This window comes from Muscardinus avellanarius, assembly GCF_963383645.1.
Source record: "Muscardinus avellanarius genome assembly, chromosome: 4".
NCBI lineage: Eukaryota > Metazoa > Chordata > Mammalia > Rodentia > Gliridae > Muscardinus > Muscardinus avellanarius.
The window spans coordinates 31,132,319-31,150,552 of record NC_137789.1 but is presented as its reverse complement, the minus strand read 5'-3'; the positions used below and the strand labels follow the sequence as shown (position 1 = coordinate 31,150,552).

General features: G+C 43.7%; 1 protein-coding gene across 3 annotated transcripts in view; it reads right to left on the bottom strand.

Moving 5' to 3' along the window:
• The window catches only part of SYBU (syntabulin), a gene marked incomplete at both ends in the record, with an annotated part of 79,694 nt that extends 63,527 nt beyond the window's left edge, over nucleotides 1-16,167 (bottom strand). The window contains 2 exons of one of the 3 annotated variants that reach the window (XM_080693946.1): nucleotides 14,019-14,223; nucleotides 16,090-16,167. In XM_080693946.1, the coding sequence (XP_080550072.1) occupies nucleotides 14,019-14,223; nucleotides 16,090-16,113 (229 nt within the window). The remainder of the gene's footprint in view (nucleotides 1-14,018; nucleotides 14,224-16,089) is intronic. The other 2 variants (XM_080693947.1, XM_080693944.1) reach the window with 2 other exon arrangements.
• Between the last annotated feature and the right edge of the window lie 2,067 nt (nucleotides 16,168-18,234).

The following is an 18,234-nucleotide window of genomic DNA, read 5'->3' as shown; positions in this document are numbered from 1 at the left end:
GTGCCAGGGGGAAAAGGCATCCCACGCTCTAAGCACGGGATTACAAAAGTTTGGTTTGTGCTTATAAAAGAGAATGGATGGGTTTAGTGATGATATATCTGGCTAATATGTAGTAAGTGCTACTAAATACTAAGTGCTGTTTGAAACAACTTACTTAACATAAGTTTTAACTAATTTAATCTAACATCCTTTTGAGAGTGGCATATTGTCATCCTGATTTGCAGGGCCCATACACAACAGCGCTAGTGTTTAAGCTATAGGCCTAAGCTTGCAATCAGCGAGTGGTAGAGATGCAGTCAAACAGGCTAATGCAACAACCTCCTTCTAAACCACTTCAGTGCTTGGCCTCTTTAAGAATGAAAGGGCAGGACCAAGTGAACCCACTTCAAGGCTGCTACCACAGTACAAATCAGAAGTGAATAGTGATTTGATTAGGATGGTGATAGTGAAAATTGAGAAAAGTAGATGGATTTAAAATATACTGGGAAAATCATTGAAAGCATTTATTTATGATAACAAAAAATAGGAAAGATTCAAGGATGTCTTTCTTCTAGGATCATCCTCAAACAAGTGGATATGTGATGGTCATTTCTGGTTGGAGAAAAATAAATTTATGAGTGGGTAGGAGGTTAAATCATGAATTCTGGTTTTGATATGGTAAATTTGAGGCACATATTAATCATGGTATTGGAGTTATCAAGTAGAACTTGGATGGGTGAGCCTGAAGCCCAAGGTGGGGCCAAGAGCATCACTACCCTACAGATGAAGGGTATAAACACAGAGACCTGGATAGAGACCTTGGAGAGGGCAGGAAGAGAAGGGGGTTAATGAAGGGCGATTGAGGAGTGATTGAGAGGCAGGAGGAATGCTCAAAGATAGAATACCTAAAGCCAAGGAGGAAAGTCTTTTCTGGGACAGGGACATGTTCAATTGTGTTGAGTGCTACTGAGATGTTGAGAGAAACAAGGGAAGACAAGGGAATGATAGATTTGCCACTCACAGGCTTGAGAAGGACTAACTGTTTTTCCAAAATAGACATGTTATAAATCCTTCTGACCTCCCTTTTTCTTAGTAATGTGCATTTGCAATTTCTAGGCCATGCCTTTTTTAAGGTTTAATTTTTTTTAAGTTTTCTTTATTTGAGGAGATGGGAACAAGAATGAAGAAAAGGAAAGAGAACTAGAAGAATAGGAATGTAAGAAAAGGCAAAGACAGAGACCAGAAGGCTAGCTCTGAATCTTTTGAAATCCTAATATTAAAGAAGCTTTAAACCATTCTAAGAAAACATCAAATTACAGTTAGCTGTGTTGTAGCACCTAAAATTTGTTCCCCTCCCTCCTGCTTTTTTCTCTACTGAGAATCTGAAGATAGCAGTGGTCAAGATAGAGCAAGGGATAAAAATGGAAAAACTCTAGTTAAAAAAAAAAAACAGTGATCACTAGAGAGTTTATGCAATTTCAGTGTTTGAGTTTTCTACTTAGAAACAAGGAATTGTTTTAGATCATGTATCTGTATCATGGCATTTACTTATTTTTGTGGGGTGGTGGCTGAGGATTGAACCCAATGCCTCACGTGTGCTAACCATGTCCTTTACGACTGAGCTACACACTCAGTGTACTTCTTTTGAAACACACACACACACACACACACACACACACACACATGTAAGGAGAAATATACTCATAAGTAGTCTAATTCTAGTAACATTCATCAAACAAAATTCTGATTTTGAAAGTCAGACTCACAGAAGAAATGTCCATTCACAGGAGGATGAATAATTGATAGTCCTGTACAATGACATGAATGAGGGGGACTGGATTTCTATGTGCTGACAAGCAATGGCAGGTACAAGTACTACCTGGCACACATGACTCTTGGGGACAGGACACAAGCCAGTATTTTTTATTGTTCTGACTTGGCTACTAGTGTAGTGCCTTGCGCACAACAAGTGTTTAATAAATGTTTACTCAATGAAGAAAACAATGATCTCAGATCAAGATAGCATAATCCATGGCAAAAGGCAAAACAAAATAAATCCTGTCAAAACATGTTTTTGTTACTCTTGAATTAAAAATTCCATATCATTAAAGAAAATATCTGATAGTTCCATTCCCAGTCTTCTGAGAAACCACCACACTGATTTCCAAAGCAGTTGTACCAACAGTGTAATAAGATTGGGAAAGGAACTACCATATGACCCAGCGATAGTGCTCTTGGGCATCTTTCCGAAGGAAATGAAATCAGAATATTATAATCACATGTACATAACCATATTCACAGCAGCACAAATTACAACATCCAAATTATGAAGCAGCCTACATGTCCAATAATAGAAGAATGGATCACAAAACTTTGGTATATACACACAATAGAATTTTACACGGCCATAAAAGAGAACAAAATTACACCATTTGCAGGAAAATGGATGAAACTTGAGAATGAAAATGCTAAGTGAGTACACCCAGTTCCAAATAACAAGTAGATGAATGTTCTCTCTTATATGTGGATGCTAGAGAGATATCTGACAATAAGAACAACAGCAGATAGATGAGCAGAGACGTCAGGGGAAGGGCTGAGGGTGATTAGGGAAGGGAAAGGGGGACGAAGTCATAAAGAATGCGATGACAGAAATGCTATGAACGTAGCTGGGCGTGGTGGCGCACGCTTGTAATGCCCGCTTGGGAGGCGGAGACAGGAGGATCGCGTAGGTTCGAAGCCAGCCGTGCTGGCTTAAGAAACCCTGTTTCCAAATAAAAATATATAAAAGAAATAGGTCTGGGAGTGTAGCCCGGAGGTAGAAGGGCTTCCAGGAACCCCAGTACCACCAAAAAAAAAAAAAAGAAGAAATACTATGAATGTAAAAAACATCGCCAATTTCAATCTTGAAGACTTGTGGGGTAAGAGGAAAGGAACCTCATAGAAAGGGTAACAAGAAAGTGTTACCCATATATTTTTCTAATATTCTGTACCCCAGTGTTATATAAAATTACAATGCACCCAATCAAAATATGTATATTTAGAGCCAGGCATGGTGGCACACACTTGTAATCCCAGCACTTGGGAGGCTGAGACAGGAGGATTGCGCAGGTTTGAAGCCAGCCTCGGCTACTTAGTGAGGCTCTTAGCAACTTAGTGAGATACTGTTTACCAATAAAATATAAAATAGGTCTGGGAGTGTAGTCCAGGGATAGAAAGCCCCTGGGTTCCATCCCTAGTACCATACAAAAGTGTATATTTATATATAACATTTATATATAAATATAGAATTAATATTTAATGTATAAGAGTTAATATATAAAGTATATGAATGTATAACATGTATATATAAAATACGTATACAATATGTACGTGTGTATGTATATATACATACACAAGCACATCCTTCATCAGCACCACAGAATAAACAGAAGGGAAATTTTGTATCCACAGGGTCTCAATTCTAAGGCCTAGATGAGTCTCTGATAGGTGTCCTTTCTGCACAGGCACCCACACAAACAGAGAAAAAAAGACCGAGCCAGCTGGGAAAGATGAGAAGCCCAGAGATAGTCCACACTGAGCAGGGACGAGGTGAAGGATGTGGAGTTCTGGTGGGATGGGATGGGGGAGTGCTGCAGGAGCCCAAGGCTGAGCACAGGTGCACTGGGAAGCTTGGCTGAGTTCCCTGGAAAGAGAGAGCAGTGGACCAGAAATAACAGGCCCCCTTCAGGGGACAGGGGAGCCCAGCAACAGGCAGGGAGCACCGGGAGGAGCCTCCTGCTGGAGGAGGAGCTGCCCCAGGTCGGACCTCTGCTCTGACCACAGGGCCTGGGCGTGCCTTCAAGGAGGAGACTGGCCAGTGGAGCAGCAGGGAATCTGGGCAGGTCCTGTGCCTTGGAGTCAGGAAAGCCACCTTTTACATAAGCACACCCATCAGTCTCATATAGTCCAGTTCACCTGGTCTCCCTAGGTCAGTGGGAGGACACCCGGAGTTTCCAGAGTAAAAACCACCAGGTGGGTGATCTGGGTGTGGCAAGAATCAAGTCAGAGTCCTGGGAAGCATGAGGATGTGACCTGATGCTAAATACCCTCCTGTTCCTGATCTGGGCTGCTGGGTATTCTCTCTTCCCGAAATATGCCCTGCACTTTCAGGACTCTGCTTTCACACACACTGATCTCTTGGTCTGCCAGGCCACATTCTGCTTCAAAAATCCTATAGAGCCTTCAAAACTTTTTTTTTTTAAACAGGCCAACTCGAGGGCAACACTTTCCGGTATTCTTCTAAAGAGGTCTCACTTCTGGCTACGTACAGCACAGGGGTCATGGTCCCTTGGTCCCATTACGGGACTTATTTCTCCTTTTGACATTTAGGGAAGCCTATCTCCTCAAGACAGGAATGTTTCCTACACTTAAGGAAACCATTGCACAGTGCGCTGAGCACGTTTCCAGTTGTTTCATTCGCTCAACTGCCAGAATAGTACACTGACCTACACGCATCTTATTCAATAAAGGAGAACATTTTATTAAATAAAGGAGAATTTTTCATTTGTCCTGTTCCCAGAATTATGCCTTTTACCAAATTCCAGCGAATGCTTATTAAGCAGCTGCTGTGAGTGAGGTGTAGGTCTGGGCAGTGTATCATATCGTTCCTGCCTTCATGGAGCTTACAGTCTACTGAGGAGTCACGTAGTGAACAAAACATTTTAAAACCAAGCCAGGCCTGATGTTGTGTGCCTGGTATCTCTTGGGAGGCTGCGAAAGGAGGATCTCAGTCTTCAGGGTAGCCTCAGCAACTACTAAGTTAACTCAGCTAAAACCTTTATCAAATACTAGCCACCTGATAAATCCCCACTTTTTCTGGTGTGTGGGGGGCTCTAAAGATTAAAGCTGCTGTTTCAAAATTTTTAAAAAAAAGGGCTGGGTATAGCTCAGAGGTAGAATGCTTCCTGGGTTCAATTCCCAGTACCCCTTCTCAAAAGAAAAAAAACTTTAAACCAGGCCACATATATGATAGAGGCTACATAAAGAGGGGCACCTGACCTGGACTTTGGATTGCATCCTTTGGCTTCCAACTCTGACCCAGATATGCTCAGGTTGAGTATCCAGAAGTATTCTGGATTCTGGATTTTTCTGGTTAGAATACTGCATAGACTATTACAACTTTCAAATATTAGAGCACACCAGGTTTTGGATTTTTTAATTAGAGACGCTCATCCAGAAATACATTTACTGATATTCACATCCAGCCTCACTCCTTTTTCTCTTAATGTTTGTGTATTTTTGTTTGTTTTGTTTTTGGTCTACCCCTAATCTTGTTATAAATGATCACTTTTGTACTATTTTTTTCTTTTGTGTGTGTGGTACTGGGGATGGAATCCAGGAGCATTTTACCTCCTAGCTACACCCCCAGCCCTATTTTTTAGTCTTTATTTTGAAACAGAGTCTCACTGAGTTGCAAAGGGCCTTAACAAGTAGCTGAGGCTGGCTGCAAACTGCAATCCTCCTGTCTCAGTCGCCCAATTTACTGGGATTACAAGCATGTGCCACCCTGTCCAGCTTTTTCTACTAGTTTCTCTCCCTCCCTCCCTCCCTCCCTCTCTCTCTCTCTCTCTCTCTCTCTCTCTCTCTCTCTCTCTCTCTCTCTCCTCTCACTCACACACACACACACACACACACACACACACACACACACTCTCTCTCTCTCTCTCTTTCTGTCTCTTTCTCTCTCATTTTTTTCTTTTATCATCCACTTCTCTTCAGCTAAAACCTTTATCAAATATTTGCCACCTGATAAATTCCCACTTTTTATTATAAACTATTTTTGGTGTGAATGTGTGTGATTCTAAGGATTAAAAACCCTATTTTATTCTTATTTTGAAACAAGGTCTCACTAGGTTGATGAGAATCTCATTACTTGCTGAGGCTGTCCTCGAACTTGAGATCCTCCTGTCTCAGCCTCCCAAATACTGGGATTACAAGTGTGCATCACCATGCCTGGCTGTAAACTGCATTTTTAGATTTATATTTCCTTTTCCCTATCCCAAATAAGCTTTTAAACAAAGCTAGGAACACATTCTCTGTCACTTCTCCCTCATCTCCATGCCAAAAGCAACTTGGACTCCACTCCCAGAGTTTTCTGAAACTGTTTCTGCTGAAGATCCCTGATAACCTACACTGATAACCTAGTGGTCTGTTCCTGGAGCACCATTTAGCACACACACTTCACTTAATCTTGCTGTGGCATCTGAGACCCTGGCTCCTTTCATCTTGAAACTCTCCCTTCCTTTGTGATGAAAGTCACCTCACCGCTGGCCACCCTCCTCTCCAGGTGCTCCTCCTTGGACGGCCTGCCTGCTCCTGCTGAGCCTCAAGGTTCTGTCCTCTTCCTCCATGTGCTCCCCTCCCATCATACCAACTCCACGGATCTCCGCTGTCACCATCGCTTTGGGGCTCCAGACTGTTCTCAAGTGCAACACAGCCTCCAAATGAACTAATTAAGTCGACTCACCACCTTTCTCCCCAGACCTGCTATTCCACTTATGTTCGTCCAGTGGAAATTTGGAAATGACCCTCTACCTCCCCTTAAACTTGCAACCGACAACCAGGACCCATCTGGTCTAACCCCAAAGCTCACGCCTACCATTGGAGCCATCTCACTGAGACCCCTGCAGTGGCCTTCAAAACGGGCCAGATCCTCACCTTCATATCTTGGGTTCTCTCAACCACTGTCCAGTACACAAACAGAGAGATCTTTCTAAATTACAAATCTGGTCTTAGCTCTTCCCTGCCGAAAACCCTTCATCAGCTTTACCAGATCTTTGAGAACTGCAAAATAGAAGCCCGTGAGCCGTATCTATGTATTTACCCATGTTGTTTGGCCACAGAGTTAGTTAAAAAGCTGGATTTGTAAAATTCTGATAAATGCTCACTTTTCTTTTAGAAGTGGTATACGCTGTCCAGTTTGAGAGTCCCCACCATTGTTTCTTATCCTGGTGGCCTTGCTCCACGGTTCCTGTATGGACCCTAAATGTCGTGGGTCGAGTTCTCAGCAAGGCATGGGAAGCTTTTATGACCTCGTTCTCTTGCTGGTGTCTTTAACAGAGGCCACTGAAGCCAAAGTTTATGTTGATCTATTACACCACGCTAACATTAGTTATTTACATCCTTGGGCTTATGAAATGTGAGAGGCCAATGTTACTACTAAGTGGAGCTATAGACTCAAATTACAGAGCAGGAATATGGGGGTGGGGGCAGGTTGGGTAAAAGGTATAGAGAAATAAAAGCAGGAGTCTGGGAAACACTTTCAAAGATTTAGTATTGCATTTATTTAGGTGTATGGGTTAAGGCAGTAAAATAATTGATTTTTCCTACCCCTGTGTTTTATTCATCTTTGTAGCCTTAAGTGCAGCTCCAGGTCCTTAATAGGTATTTAATAAAAGCTTATTGGACACATATGCATTGGTAGAAACTTGTAAAGAGCTGAGTGCCCTACTACTCTCAGGCCTCAGTTTCCATTATTTCATTTCTTCCAGTGCACCCACTGGATGCTTAGGGTCCACTCTCGGTAGACCCAGTATACCTTTGTGTGCTCCAAGTCATCCCAATTTCAAAGAAAGAAAATGTGAGAGTAAAAAATAAAAAAAATATGAGCCGGGCGTGGTGGCGCACACTTGTAATCCCTGCCCTTGGGAGGCTGAGACAGGAGGATCACACAGGTTCGAAGGCAGCCTCAGCTACTTAGTGAGGCTCTCACCAATTTAGTGAGACCCTGTTTCCAAATAAAATATAAAATAGGTCTGGGAGTATAGCCCAGAGGTAGAAAGCCCCTGGGTTCCACTCCCAGTACCAAAAAATAATAAATAAATAAATAAATAAATAAATAAAAATAAAAAAATAATATGAGTTGGTCATGGTGGTGCACGCTTGTAATCCCAATACTCGAGAGGCTGAGACAGGAGGATTACAGGTTCTCGGCCAGCCTTAGCTCCTAGGTGAGGCCCTCTGCATCTTAGTGAGACCCTGTTTCAAAATGAAGGATAAAAAATAGGGCTGGGGATGCAGCTTGGAGGTAGAATGCCCCTAGGTTCCATTCCCAGTTTCAATAAATAAATAAATAGGACAAAAATAGTAAATCCAAACACAAGTTTACATAGGAAAATAAAGGAAGTGCGTTCTCACTCCCCACCACTTCCATACACTTTTCTACCATTTGGACATAAACGAAACCTACTATGTAGATATAAGCAATATTATTGCTAAAACAAATTACATTGGACTTGTCATTCATTATAAAATCAGGAGCTGTTAATCCCAGGGGCTGTGGATACGCTTCCCTTGCATCAGGACCACTGGTCTGAACAGCTTGCTGGCCACCACTCCGCTGTCTTTGATCCTTGTTCATCTTGGGGTTTCACTTTGCACATACCCCTCACATTCTTCATACAGCATCCCCAAACACATACATACAAAGCATGCAGGCCCAGACTTCACGCTCAAGAAACATTTGGAAAGCCTATAAAATGAAATTCTTAGGTCTTTCCATTCTAATATGATGGAATTAGGGTGGGACAAAGGCATCCAGATTTCACACAAGTCTTACTGAAGATTCTTAAATGCACAAACACCATGTTCTGAGGTCGAGAAAACACATTCGTAAAGATGGGTGTCCTGGAATACAATCTTTAGGTTAAGTATCACGATTTTATTTCGGCCAAGGAGGTACCATTCCTTCTAGATTACTTTTTATGTTCTCCACTGATAAGGACTTTTTATGTTAAATGGTAAAAACAATTTTCTCTCTTGTCCTTCTAATTGCAGCTGACACATTTTCAAAGAAATACTGTCTTACAAGTCCATCATTTGTACCCTAGTTCATTAGATATGTATTTATGGGGCTGAGGAAGATAAAGCCTGGAAATATATATTATTCCATGGTGCCTAGGTCCCAACTCATTAAAGTGACACTCAGTTCTTCAGGCCTGTGTTTCTTTATTTCACAGCAGGCTGGCAGTCATTCAATTATAGTATAATTTGGTACTGCAGCCCACCTCACTTGAAGCAGTTCATCTCAATTAGAATCATTATGTTTAAAGGTTCACTCTATCCAGATGCCAAGTTTCTTCAACTAGACAAAAGCATAGCAGAAATATTTCTGCTTGGCAAGGCCTGGCACATTTTTGGAGGCTTTGTCATGCCTCAGCAGGGCACTAGTCAGATTATAATTTGCTTTAATTGTTCTGCCCACAAACAGCAACAGTGATTACCTCTAGGTCATTGGCCCTAAAAGACAGATTTCCAAACTAATGTAAAAATGAACAGACTTTCTAAAACACCTTCCATGAGATTAGACTACAGAGAATCTCCAATTCTGACCTTTTTGTTTGTGGGCCGTGTGTGTGTGTGTGTGTGTGTGTGTGTGTGTGTGTGTGTGTGTGTGTATGTTTTAATATACGTCGCAAACTTACCCATGTCTATCCATGTGTGCACATAAGAAATAATTCAGAGAAATTACTGGTCTCCCATAAAACAAGCAATGTTCTATATGCATAATTTGTTCCACCTGCGATGTTTACAAGGCACCCCAAGGAGAGCTAGCTTAAAACCCAGCAATCCATCTGCCTCCTGGTTCTAAGGGGTAATTATTGCCTCAACTAAGCAAAGGGGAATGCACAGCATGCTGCTAAGCATGGCAGGTGACTGATGTGCTTGCCTCACATGCACGCCCAGGTCATCAGCCTTCCTGGTGGTGGCTGGAGTCAGGGGAGGATGACAAACGCAGTTCACTGCTGAAAAAATAAAGGAGAAACATGGACAGAGGCCTATACTGAATGGGCCACACCCAGAACACAAAGTAAAAATGTGGGTTTTATTGCTTCTCATGGACTTGTTGAAAAACAAGGAAGATCAAGGGAAAAATAGGTAGGGTGGTGTTTTGCCAAAACACTGCTCTAAACAACACAAATGGTTTAAAAAAAGGGATGTGAAAGTAGGTGTGTATTTCTATTAACTTACTATGAACTGTACTTTCTATGCATCATTTTATTTACATAAAGCACTGATTACTATCCACTAAGAATGCACAGTTCTACTAGCTGTGCATAGAAAATAGGGCCCGGCCTTCAATACAACATCAACTAAACTGTCTCCACCTGAGGTCACAGCGGTTTAGGTTGAATGAACACAAACTCTAAGGAATGAGCTGTTTTTAACGCTAGAATGGTGTCCGAATGCAAAAACACGCCTGTGCCGACGAAATGCACAACACACATGCCTATCTTCCAAGAGAGTCTGCCAATAAGAAGCCATTCAAAGAAGAGCTCTTTGGGGACACACCCCAAATGAACTGCAAAAGGTCACAACAGCCCCTTCCCTTGGCAGTGAGGTAGACACAACATGCAAATCAGCACAGAGCTCATCCAGTCATTAAATGTTCCCTGCCAAGGATCCCATGGGAAGAAAGGAGCTTGGTTCTGGAGCGGGAGAGAGAAAAGAAAAATAGGTAAAAACGGGACAGGTCACTTTGGAATGGTTCCAAGGTTTTCACTTCTCAGGTCAGCAAAATTCTAAGAAAAAAATGGAGTTGGGGGTAGAGGAAACATCGACACAAAGCCGTCCTTTCTTTTGCTAAAGTACAAATACCACGCATTAATCATAAATATTTGTTTTCATATAAGTGGTGGCAATGGCAGACTCTCAAGATAAAGGGTGCTGTTTTCTATTGGGTGAGTTACACTTAACTTCCGGTAAGCTCAACTACGTTATTTTTTCTGTCAAAAATGGATATTCTAGAATGTAGGATGTTCTTGACAAGCTTCGATACAGATTTTGGGAAAAAACATAATTCTCAAATTAATTTTCATTCTATTTAAATAGTTCCTCCCTCTATCATCTCATTTCAGATTGTGAGGATTTCCTTAACTAGGTATGTCCCCTTTTCTACCAGATAGTGTGAAAATGTATAATGAATACAACTTAATGGCAGAACGACCTGGCAAGCCTGTAAGGCGTCGGTGACAGCAGACCCCGCTAGGATACTTCTGTTTTCTTCGGGCATACGATGGCATTTTTAATGTCTCTAAGTACCTTGTTGTCTGATTTAACTGCCTCAATTAAGAAATACATATTCTGGCCCCTGTGTTTGTCCAAGTATCTGGATTATAAACAGCTTATTCCCCCCTGCTGGCTAGACAGGCTTTGCCTACCCCAAGGCCTGCAGCACTGATGCTCCCCACAGTACCAAGCCCATTTATTTTCCACCCGCCAACTGACCTCCTAAAGCATCATTAACAATGCCCCCAAAGGCCTGGCTGCTGTCAATCGTAGTCTGCCCGGCACTCCAAAAGCATTTGTGGGTTTCATCAGAGCCCTGAAGGAGAGGAATGCATGAAAGGGCTTTCCTTGGAGAGGTGCCTGTGCCGGGAGACAAGGGAGTGGCCAAGGAATGGGAATTCTATCTGGAGAGAGTGCGAGGTTAAAGTTTAGAAAGCTGGTTTACAGACGTCTGTAATTAGATGTTTCTGCCACTCATTTCTCAGCTAGTTAATGGCAGAAGGATCAATATGTACTTTCGATTTTCATGTACACCATTATGGCCTTAGTAGGAGACAGTCTTCTGGGAAGAAGGGGTGACAGAAAAAATGGGTCTAGGAAAGAATGATTCATGACTAAAGTTAGTGATTTTATTGTTCTGCCTTTAAATTTTCTAAAATGTATTTGGGTTTTCTTCCTTTTGTCCTCTCTTCCTTTCTAATGAGGATTGAACCCAGGCGTTTTACCTCTGAGCTGCAACCCCAGCCCTTTTTATTTTTTATTTGAAACAGGGTCTGGCTAGGTTGCTGAAAGTCTTACTTGTCGAGGCTGTCCTTGAACCTGCAATCTTCCTGTCTCAGTTTCCAAAGTACTGGGATTATAGGTGTGTGCTATCACACCCAGCTACTTTTTGATTTTGACCAACTTTTTATTTTTTGATAGCAATCTACTCTGAAGCCAGTCACAGAGAAACTGATTTTGTGGGGGAGCATCTGGAATAAATATATAAATATAAAATCAAGTTATGTAAACAAAGCAGTGTCCACTTGAAAGGACTTCCACAAACTCACCAGAGTGAGCCCTAAGCTCCAGAACAGAGTTAGACTGAACAGCATTAAGTTCTGCCAATGTAGCTGGGCGGGGGGGGGGGGGGGGTGTCAGAAAACTTAACTGCTCTATCTTGGCAAATAATCCTCTGTTTTCTTCTTGGGGAGAATATTATGGAAACCACCATTGAGTTTCCATCTTAACTACATTTATATTATTTAAAAGGCAAGAAGTCAGTTTTAAAACTTGATTTTTTGGGGAACTATAATTTTAGCCCTTTCTTTCTTTTCTTTTCTTTTTTATTTTTATTTTGAAACAGGGCTTATCTAAATTCCTGAGGTTGGACTTGAGCCTGAGATCCTCCTGTCTCAGATTCCCAAATACTGGGATTACAAATGTGTACAACATTTGGCTAATGCATAATCTTCTGATAGAATTTTTTTTTTGAGAATCAAGCAGAGAATCTAAAGCTTCACAGAAAATAAATTTAAAAATAGGCAGCAAAGTATTTCTAACATATAATTTATGCATGCGACGGAATTATTTTTGTGAAAGTATGCAATAAATCCAAACCTGCATTTATAAAACACTTGAGAAATGTAGTTTCCAGCACTAAAAGCAGTGGCATCCTGCATCCTGGTAAATGGCAGCATTAATCCTGGCATCTCCAGTCACACATCTCCTCTGATGCATGTGTTAACCATTCCCTGAATGAGTTCTAAAGAAGTATTCACTATGAAACATTTTTCACAAATTATAAGACAGACACACCTTTAAATTTTACCCCAATTCCTAATGCTTCTCAAAGAATACAATTCCTTCAAAGTCCTGCATTAGTGGGTATCACCGGCTCTGTCAGCTAATAATGGTGGCACCTTTGGGAGCTAAGAGTTTTGTGCTCTCATCAAATATCCTCAAAAGTTTAAATTCTTTCTTAATTATGGGCCCAAACTGGCATCATGGTAAGAACTATTATTTATTAAATACCTCTATATCCCAGACTCAAAGCTAGGGGTACTTTTAGGTAAATATTTTCATACAACCTGACAGAACCTCTGTAAAGTCGATACAGGTTGAGCAGTCTTAATGTGAAAATACAAAATCCAGAATGCTCCAATATGTGAAACTTTCTGAGCACCAACATCAGGCCCCAAGTGGAATATGCCATATCTGATTTTCTGTGACACTGTATAAGATTGTTAGACCATCTGTAGAAGATCCATATGAAACATAAATGAGTTTTGTGATTATACTTGGCCCCCATTCCCAAGGTATCTCATGATGTACATGTGAATATTCTGAAGTTCAAAATATCCTGAATCCGAAACACCCTGGGCTCAAGTATTTTGGATAAGGGATACTCAACTTGTACTGTCATTCCATTTTATAGATGTAAAAACTGAGGCTTAAGGAAGTTAAACGACTTGCCCAAAGTCACACGGCAAATGATAGAAGGGCCAGGGATTCCAGCCCCTCCTATAATCTGGCTTTAGAGATTACAAAGCCTGTGATCTTCCCCACTAAACTACCAGGCCAGCCCTAGGGTACAGCCCTGCTTTGGTCTTGACCTCATTCATTAGAAGTCCCTTTGTTTTAGGGATTCCATAATAAAAAATCACAAACATATACAAGTTACTAGTATGAAGTTCAATCTACTATCTTGTCTAGATTTGACAAAAGAACATGTTTTTAAAGTCATAGAGCCCCCAAAGTTAGATTTCACAGTCTAAATTATAAACTAGAATATATAAAAGTAGGTATAAAATTTCACTGGGTTGAACAAATGAAGCTTGGTCAATAGGTCGAAAGAGCCAGTTGGCCAAAACAGCCAAAAAAGGTTCAGCCATGTACAAGTCATCCAGTCGCAAGTCTGGTTCTAGATGGTCAGGGTCCCCGCCCCGCTCCCTTCATGTCTCCCCGGCCATGCGCATGCGTCATGCTGGGCACTCCCCAGCCCTGTACTGTACCTGAGCAAAAGCTGTTGCTGCTAATGGTCCTCGCTGAGCGCCCAGAGCTGCTGGGGTTGAACTCTCTGCTCTCCTCCTCCGAGAAGGGAGACTCGGAGGCTGGGGACACCTTGTGCTGTTGCTGGGGCAGATGGGGCCGAAGAATCAACCGGGGAATTCGGCTTCGGGAAAGCTCCTTCTCGTGGTGCTGCACCCTCTGCTCCTTCTCACCATTGGACATCAGAAAGGAAACAAAAGGAAACTTGTTGCCCCCCTCTGGACTCCTGTCTGCTCTTGGAAAGCTCAGTTTCTAAGAAGACCCAAATATATGTGTGTGTGTGTATATATATATATTATATATATATATTATATTTTTTACAGTACCCCGGGGGCATTCTACCTCCAAGCTACATCCTCAGCCCTATTTTTTATTCTTTATTGTGAAACAGGGTCTCACTGAGTTGCAGAGAGCCTCACTAAGTAGCTGAGGCTGTCCACAAACTGCGATCCTCCTGTCTCAGCCTCCCAAATGCTGGGATTACAAGCATGAGCCACCACGCCCTGCAAGAAGACCCATTTCTGAACAGTGAATTCTTAACAGTGTTGTCCTTATGTCAGTCTCTGAAAGGAACTCCAAAACTCTTGCAAGGAGCTAACCCAGCTTCCACCTCCTAGCAGAAAGGCCATGCTGCCCAGGCCATTCTTGACTCGCTTCCCACTCTGGCTTTTTCTATCACATGTAGGGTTGGCGCGCAAAGGCTGTGTGGAAGCACACTCCAGCTTCCTGGTCATTTCCTTTAGACTTCCGATTGGCTTTTCCGGCATTAGCTATGACAATTTGACTTCTATTTTTCTCTCTCTTCCCAAAGTAGAGACCTCTACCTGGGACTGTTCATTTCTGATGGATCTCACACTCTTATCTTTAAAACCCCTCCTCTTCTCTTCCGGACAGGACCTTAATTATTCATTAATATCCTGGTACACAGGCTTGTTGCCAACAGAAAAGCAAACACAAACCCAATACGCAGGAAGATGGTTCAGCCTTTTATATCACGTTTAGCTTTTGTTCTCCTTACGGGACACCCACTAGATGAGATTTTTTTTTTCTGTCCTTAAAAAATGTAGTATGAAATTCCTTCCATGCCTTGGTTGTATATTAAAAAATACATCAAAAGTAATATTTTGACAACGTTTTTTCCGTTTGAAAGTTCTTTCCCAACCAGTATCTATTTGACCTTTACACAACACAGAAAAGACACAAATTCACACCCCTATTTACACAGGAGGGATCTGAGGCTGAAGGAGTAAAGGCTGTAGTCATCTAGAAGCTGAGTGAGCTCCAAACCCAATGTTTTTCAGGGTCACCATCACCCTGTCTTATTAAAATGGATTCCTAGGAGGAGCTTTTTTTGGGAAAAAAAAAATTCCATCGCTCTCTCCAACCTCTGAGACTAAAAGAGGGCTTTGCCTTAGGTAACAAGCACCATTTCCCAACCTGACCTCCCGCTCTTTCCCTTGGCTTACCGGGGAGGGTCAAAGCCAAAGTAAACAGCTCTGGGAGGCCCACACCGCGCAGGAATTGGGAGGGAAGCCCCAGCCAGCCGCAGGGAGCAGCCGGGGTGGCTCAGGCACGAGGCCGCACCCAGCCGCTGGGTCCGCCCTGCACATCTGTCACCCAGCAGGTATCCCACGTCAGCCGCGTCCCAGCCGCTGCTGGAGTCCTTATTTCTCAGTCACGAATACATCAGATTCCTTTTATCCACATCACGCGCGCGCGGACACACACACACACACACACACACACACACACACACACACACCAACTGAAAGCTTCACCCCCCCCCCCACAAATCCCCAGTTTCAGGAGATAGGATTAACCCTCCAAAGTCGATCTCTTCAATCCTCTAATCAGCCCTCCAAATCTTCCTCCGGTGCCACCCCACCCATCTGTCGGACCTCACCACCTAAGCAAATACCTCTGCGACCCTAGACGCCGCCCCTCCGCTGCTCGCTCACCTGGCCGCTCCTCCCCCCGCAGAGCCCACCGCCCCACCCCGGCGCCCCCCCAGCCCGCGCCCCGCGCCCCGCTTACCTTGCCCTCCCGCAGGGGTCCCATCGCGCCGCCGCCCGCCCGCTGCTCGCGCCGCCGCTGCCGCCGTCCAGGAGGAGGCACCTGCGCGCAGGGACGAGACTGCGCTGAGCCGCTGGGTCCGCCGCCCCGCCCGCCCCGCCGGACACGTGGTGCGGCCGCGGCCCCGCGCCGCCTCCCGCCGCCTCCTCACCTGCCGGCCCGGGCGCCCCCGGCACGTCCCCGACCCCGGCCCCGGGGCCCCCGGGTCTCCGCCGAGCCCGACCCGCTGCGGGCAGGCCGCCACCAGCAGCATCTCCAGCCCAAAGATGCCCGCGCCCTCTTCTGACACCTGGTCTGGGTTTGCTGGGGGGTGCGCGTTGGACGCAGAGGCTGCGAAAAGCTGTCACATCGGAGATCCAAAATGGAGAGAGGGAAAGTTTTCCCCTGGCGGCCCCTGCTCAGACTCGCCGTTCTAAGTCAGTGTACAGCTCTGCGCAACCACCTCGCCCCCGAGCGGTGGGGCGGGTCCGCCTTCTCCCCGAGCCCAGGCTGCGGCGCTGGCACGGCGTCCTGGTTCAAGGGTTTCAAAGGCGGTGATTCTCCTTTGGGGGGGGGGGGGGTTGCTTCAGAAGGGCCTTCGGGTGGCAGAGCCGCACAGCGCTGCTGGGAGAGCCAGGCCGTTTACGGAGAACAGCATTTCCCCAGCTGTGCCGGCAGCTCTCTGCGGCCGCTGGGATGGAGCCCAGGCCACTTCTGTAGGGAGAGCCCTGCACTGATTGCAGAAAACCAGGTTCAAAACAGCACTCCAATCCCTTCAAGCTGAGAGCCTTCATACCTAGGGTTCTTGACCCCTGTGAACTTCAAGTTGATCCCTTTAAATTGAAGCATCCTAAGAATGCCCACCACAAGGGTAGCTGTGAGGATAGATGAGGCAAACAAAATAACTGTACCCAGGTGCATGAGCAGAACCTTCCAAAAGACCCTAAGGTCAGGTCCAGGTGGTCCATTCCATATTTTATGTGACAGGCTGAGAAAGCATTTGTGATGCAGAAAAATATGTTCCAAAAAAACAAAAACAAAAACAAAAACCTCTCAAAGACCCGTCTAACTGAAGATGTAGGATAGAGTTAGGTTCTTGATTTATTATTACACTTGCTATATTAAATCTTACCTGGTGACGGAATTCAATCTGGATATCTACTTACATATACTTTACTTAGAAATGGAGAATGTTCTAAATAGCATTGTGGAGCTGACAGTGTGGTCCCTACACTCTAGTTGGAAGGACCATAGCCCTGGGGGGTTGTATTTGGACCTCTGCCACCCCCCATTAGTCTGCCCTCCAAACAGTATTTTTCTAAATCCTTAACTTTCAAACCCAGGAATGCACATTGTGAGTCCAGAAAGATCTGGAAGTTACTGGGTTAGTGGAATCGATTTGCCTTCTTCCTGGAACTCCAAAGAGATTTTCTTCCATAAACCCTCATCCATTTTCAGTCTACTTAGCTCTCTTAAGCAGTGAGGCTATTAACCTTAGAATTCTTTATTCGAGGAGAAGGGGTGATTCACTCATACAATCTATACTCACAGCCTTCTCAAATAAGTACCTCAAGGAAAATGGTGGCCCAAGATGATTCATGCAATCTACCTGAGCTGGGGGGCCATATATGGCAAGCTAGGAATGAACTATCACAGTCAAAAGATGAGTTCTCTACCAACAACTGAGAATGGAGTCTGGAGACCTAAGAAAAGAAACACCCTTCTTTGAGTTCTCTAAGTCAGAACCTCAGTGTGATTTGTTTGTTTTTGTTGGCGTTGAGGGTTGAATCTAGGGAGCTGTATCACTGAGCCTCACCCCTAGCCCCCCTTTTATATTTTATTTTGAAAAAAGTGCTAAGTTGTTCAAGCTGGCCTCAAATTTGTGATTCCCCTGCCTAGCCCCCCAAGTCTCTGAATTATAGGTGTATACTATCCTGCCTGGCTGGGATTTTTTACTTCCTCCTTTCACTTATTGGACACACACATGGCATAATCCACCAGGGGATTTCCTCGGTAATAAAAGGCTTGGATCTGATCACTTCTATCTACTCTTTACCTTTACTGTCTTCCTATAGATTCTAAACCGAAATTATCCTACATTGTTTCAGTAGTGGTCTATTTAAAGCC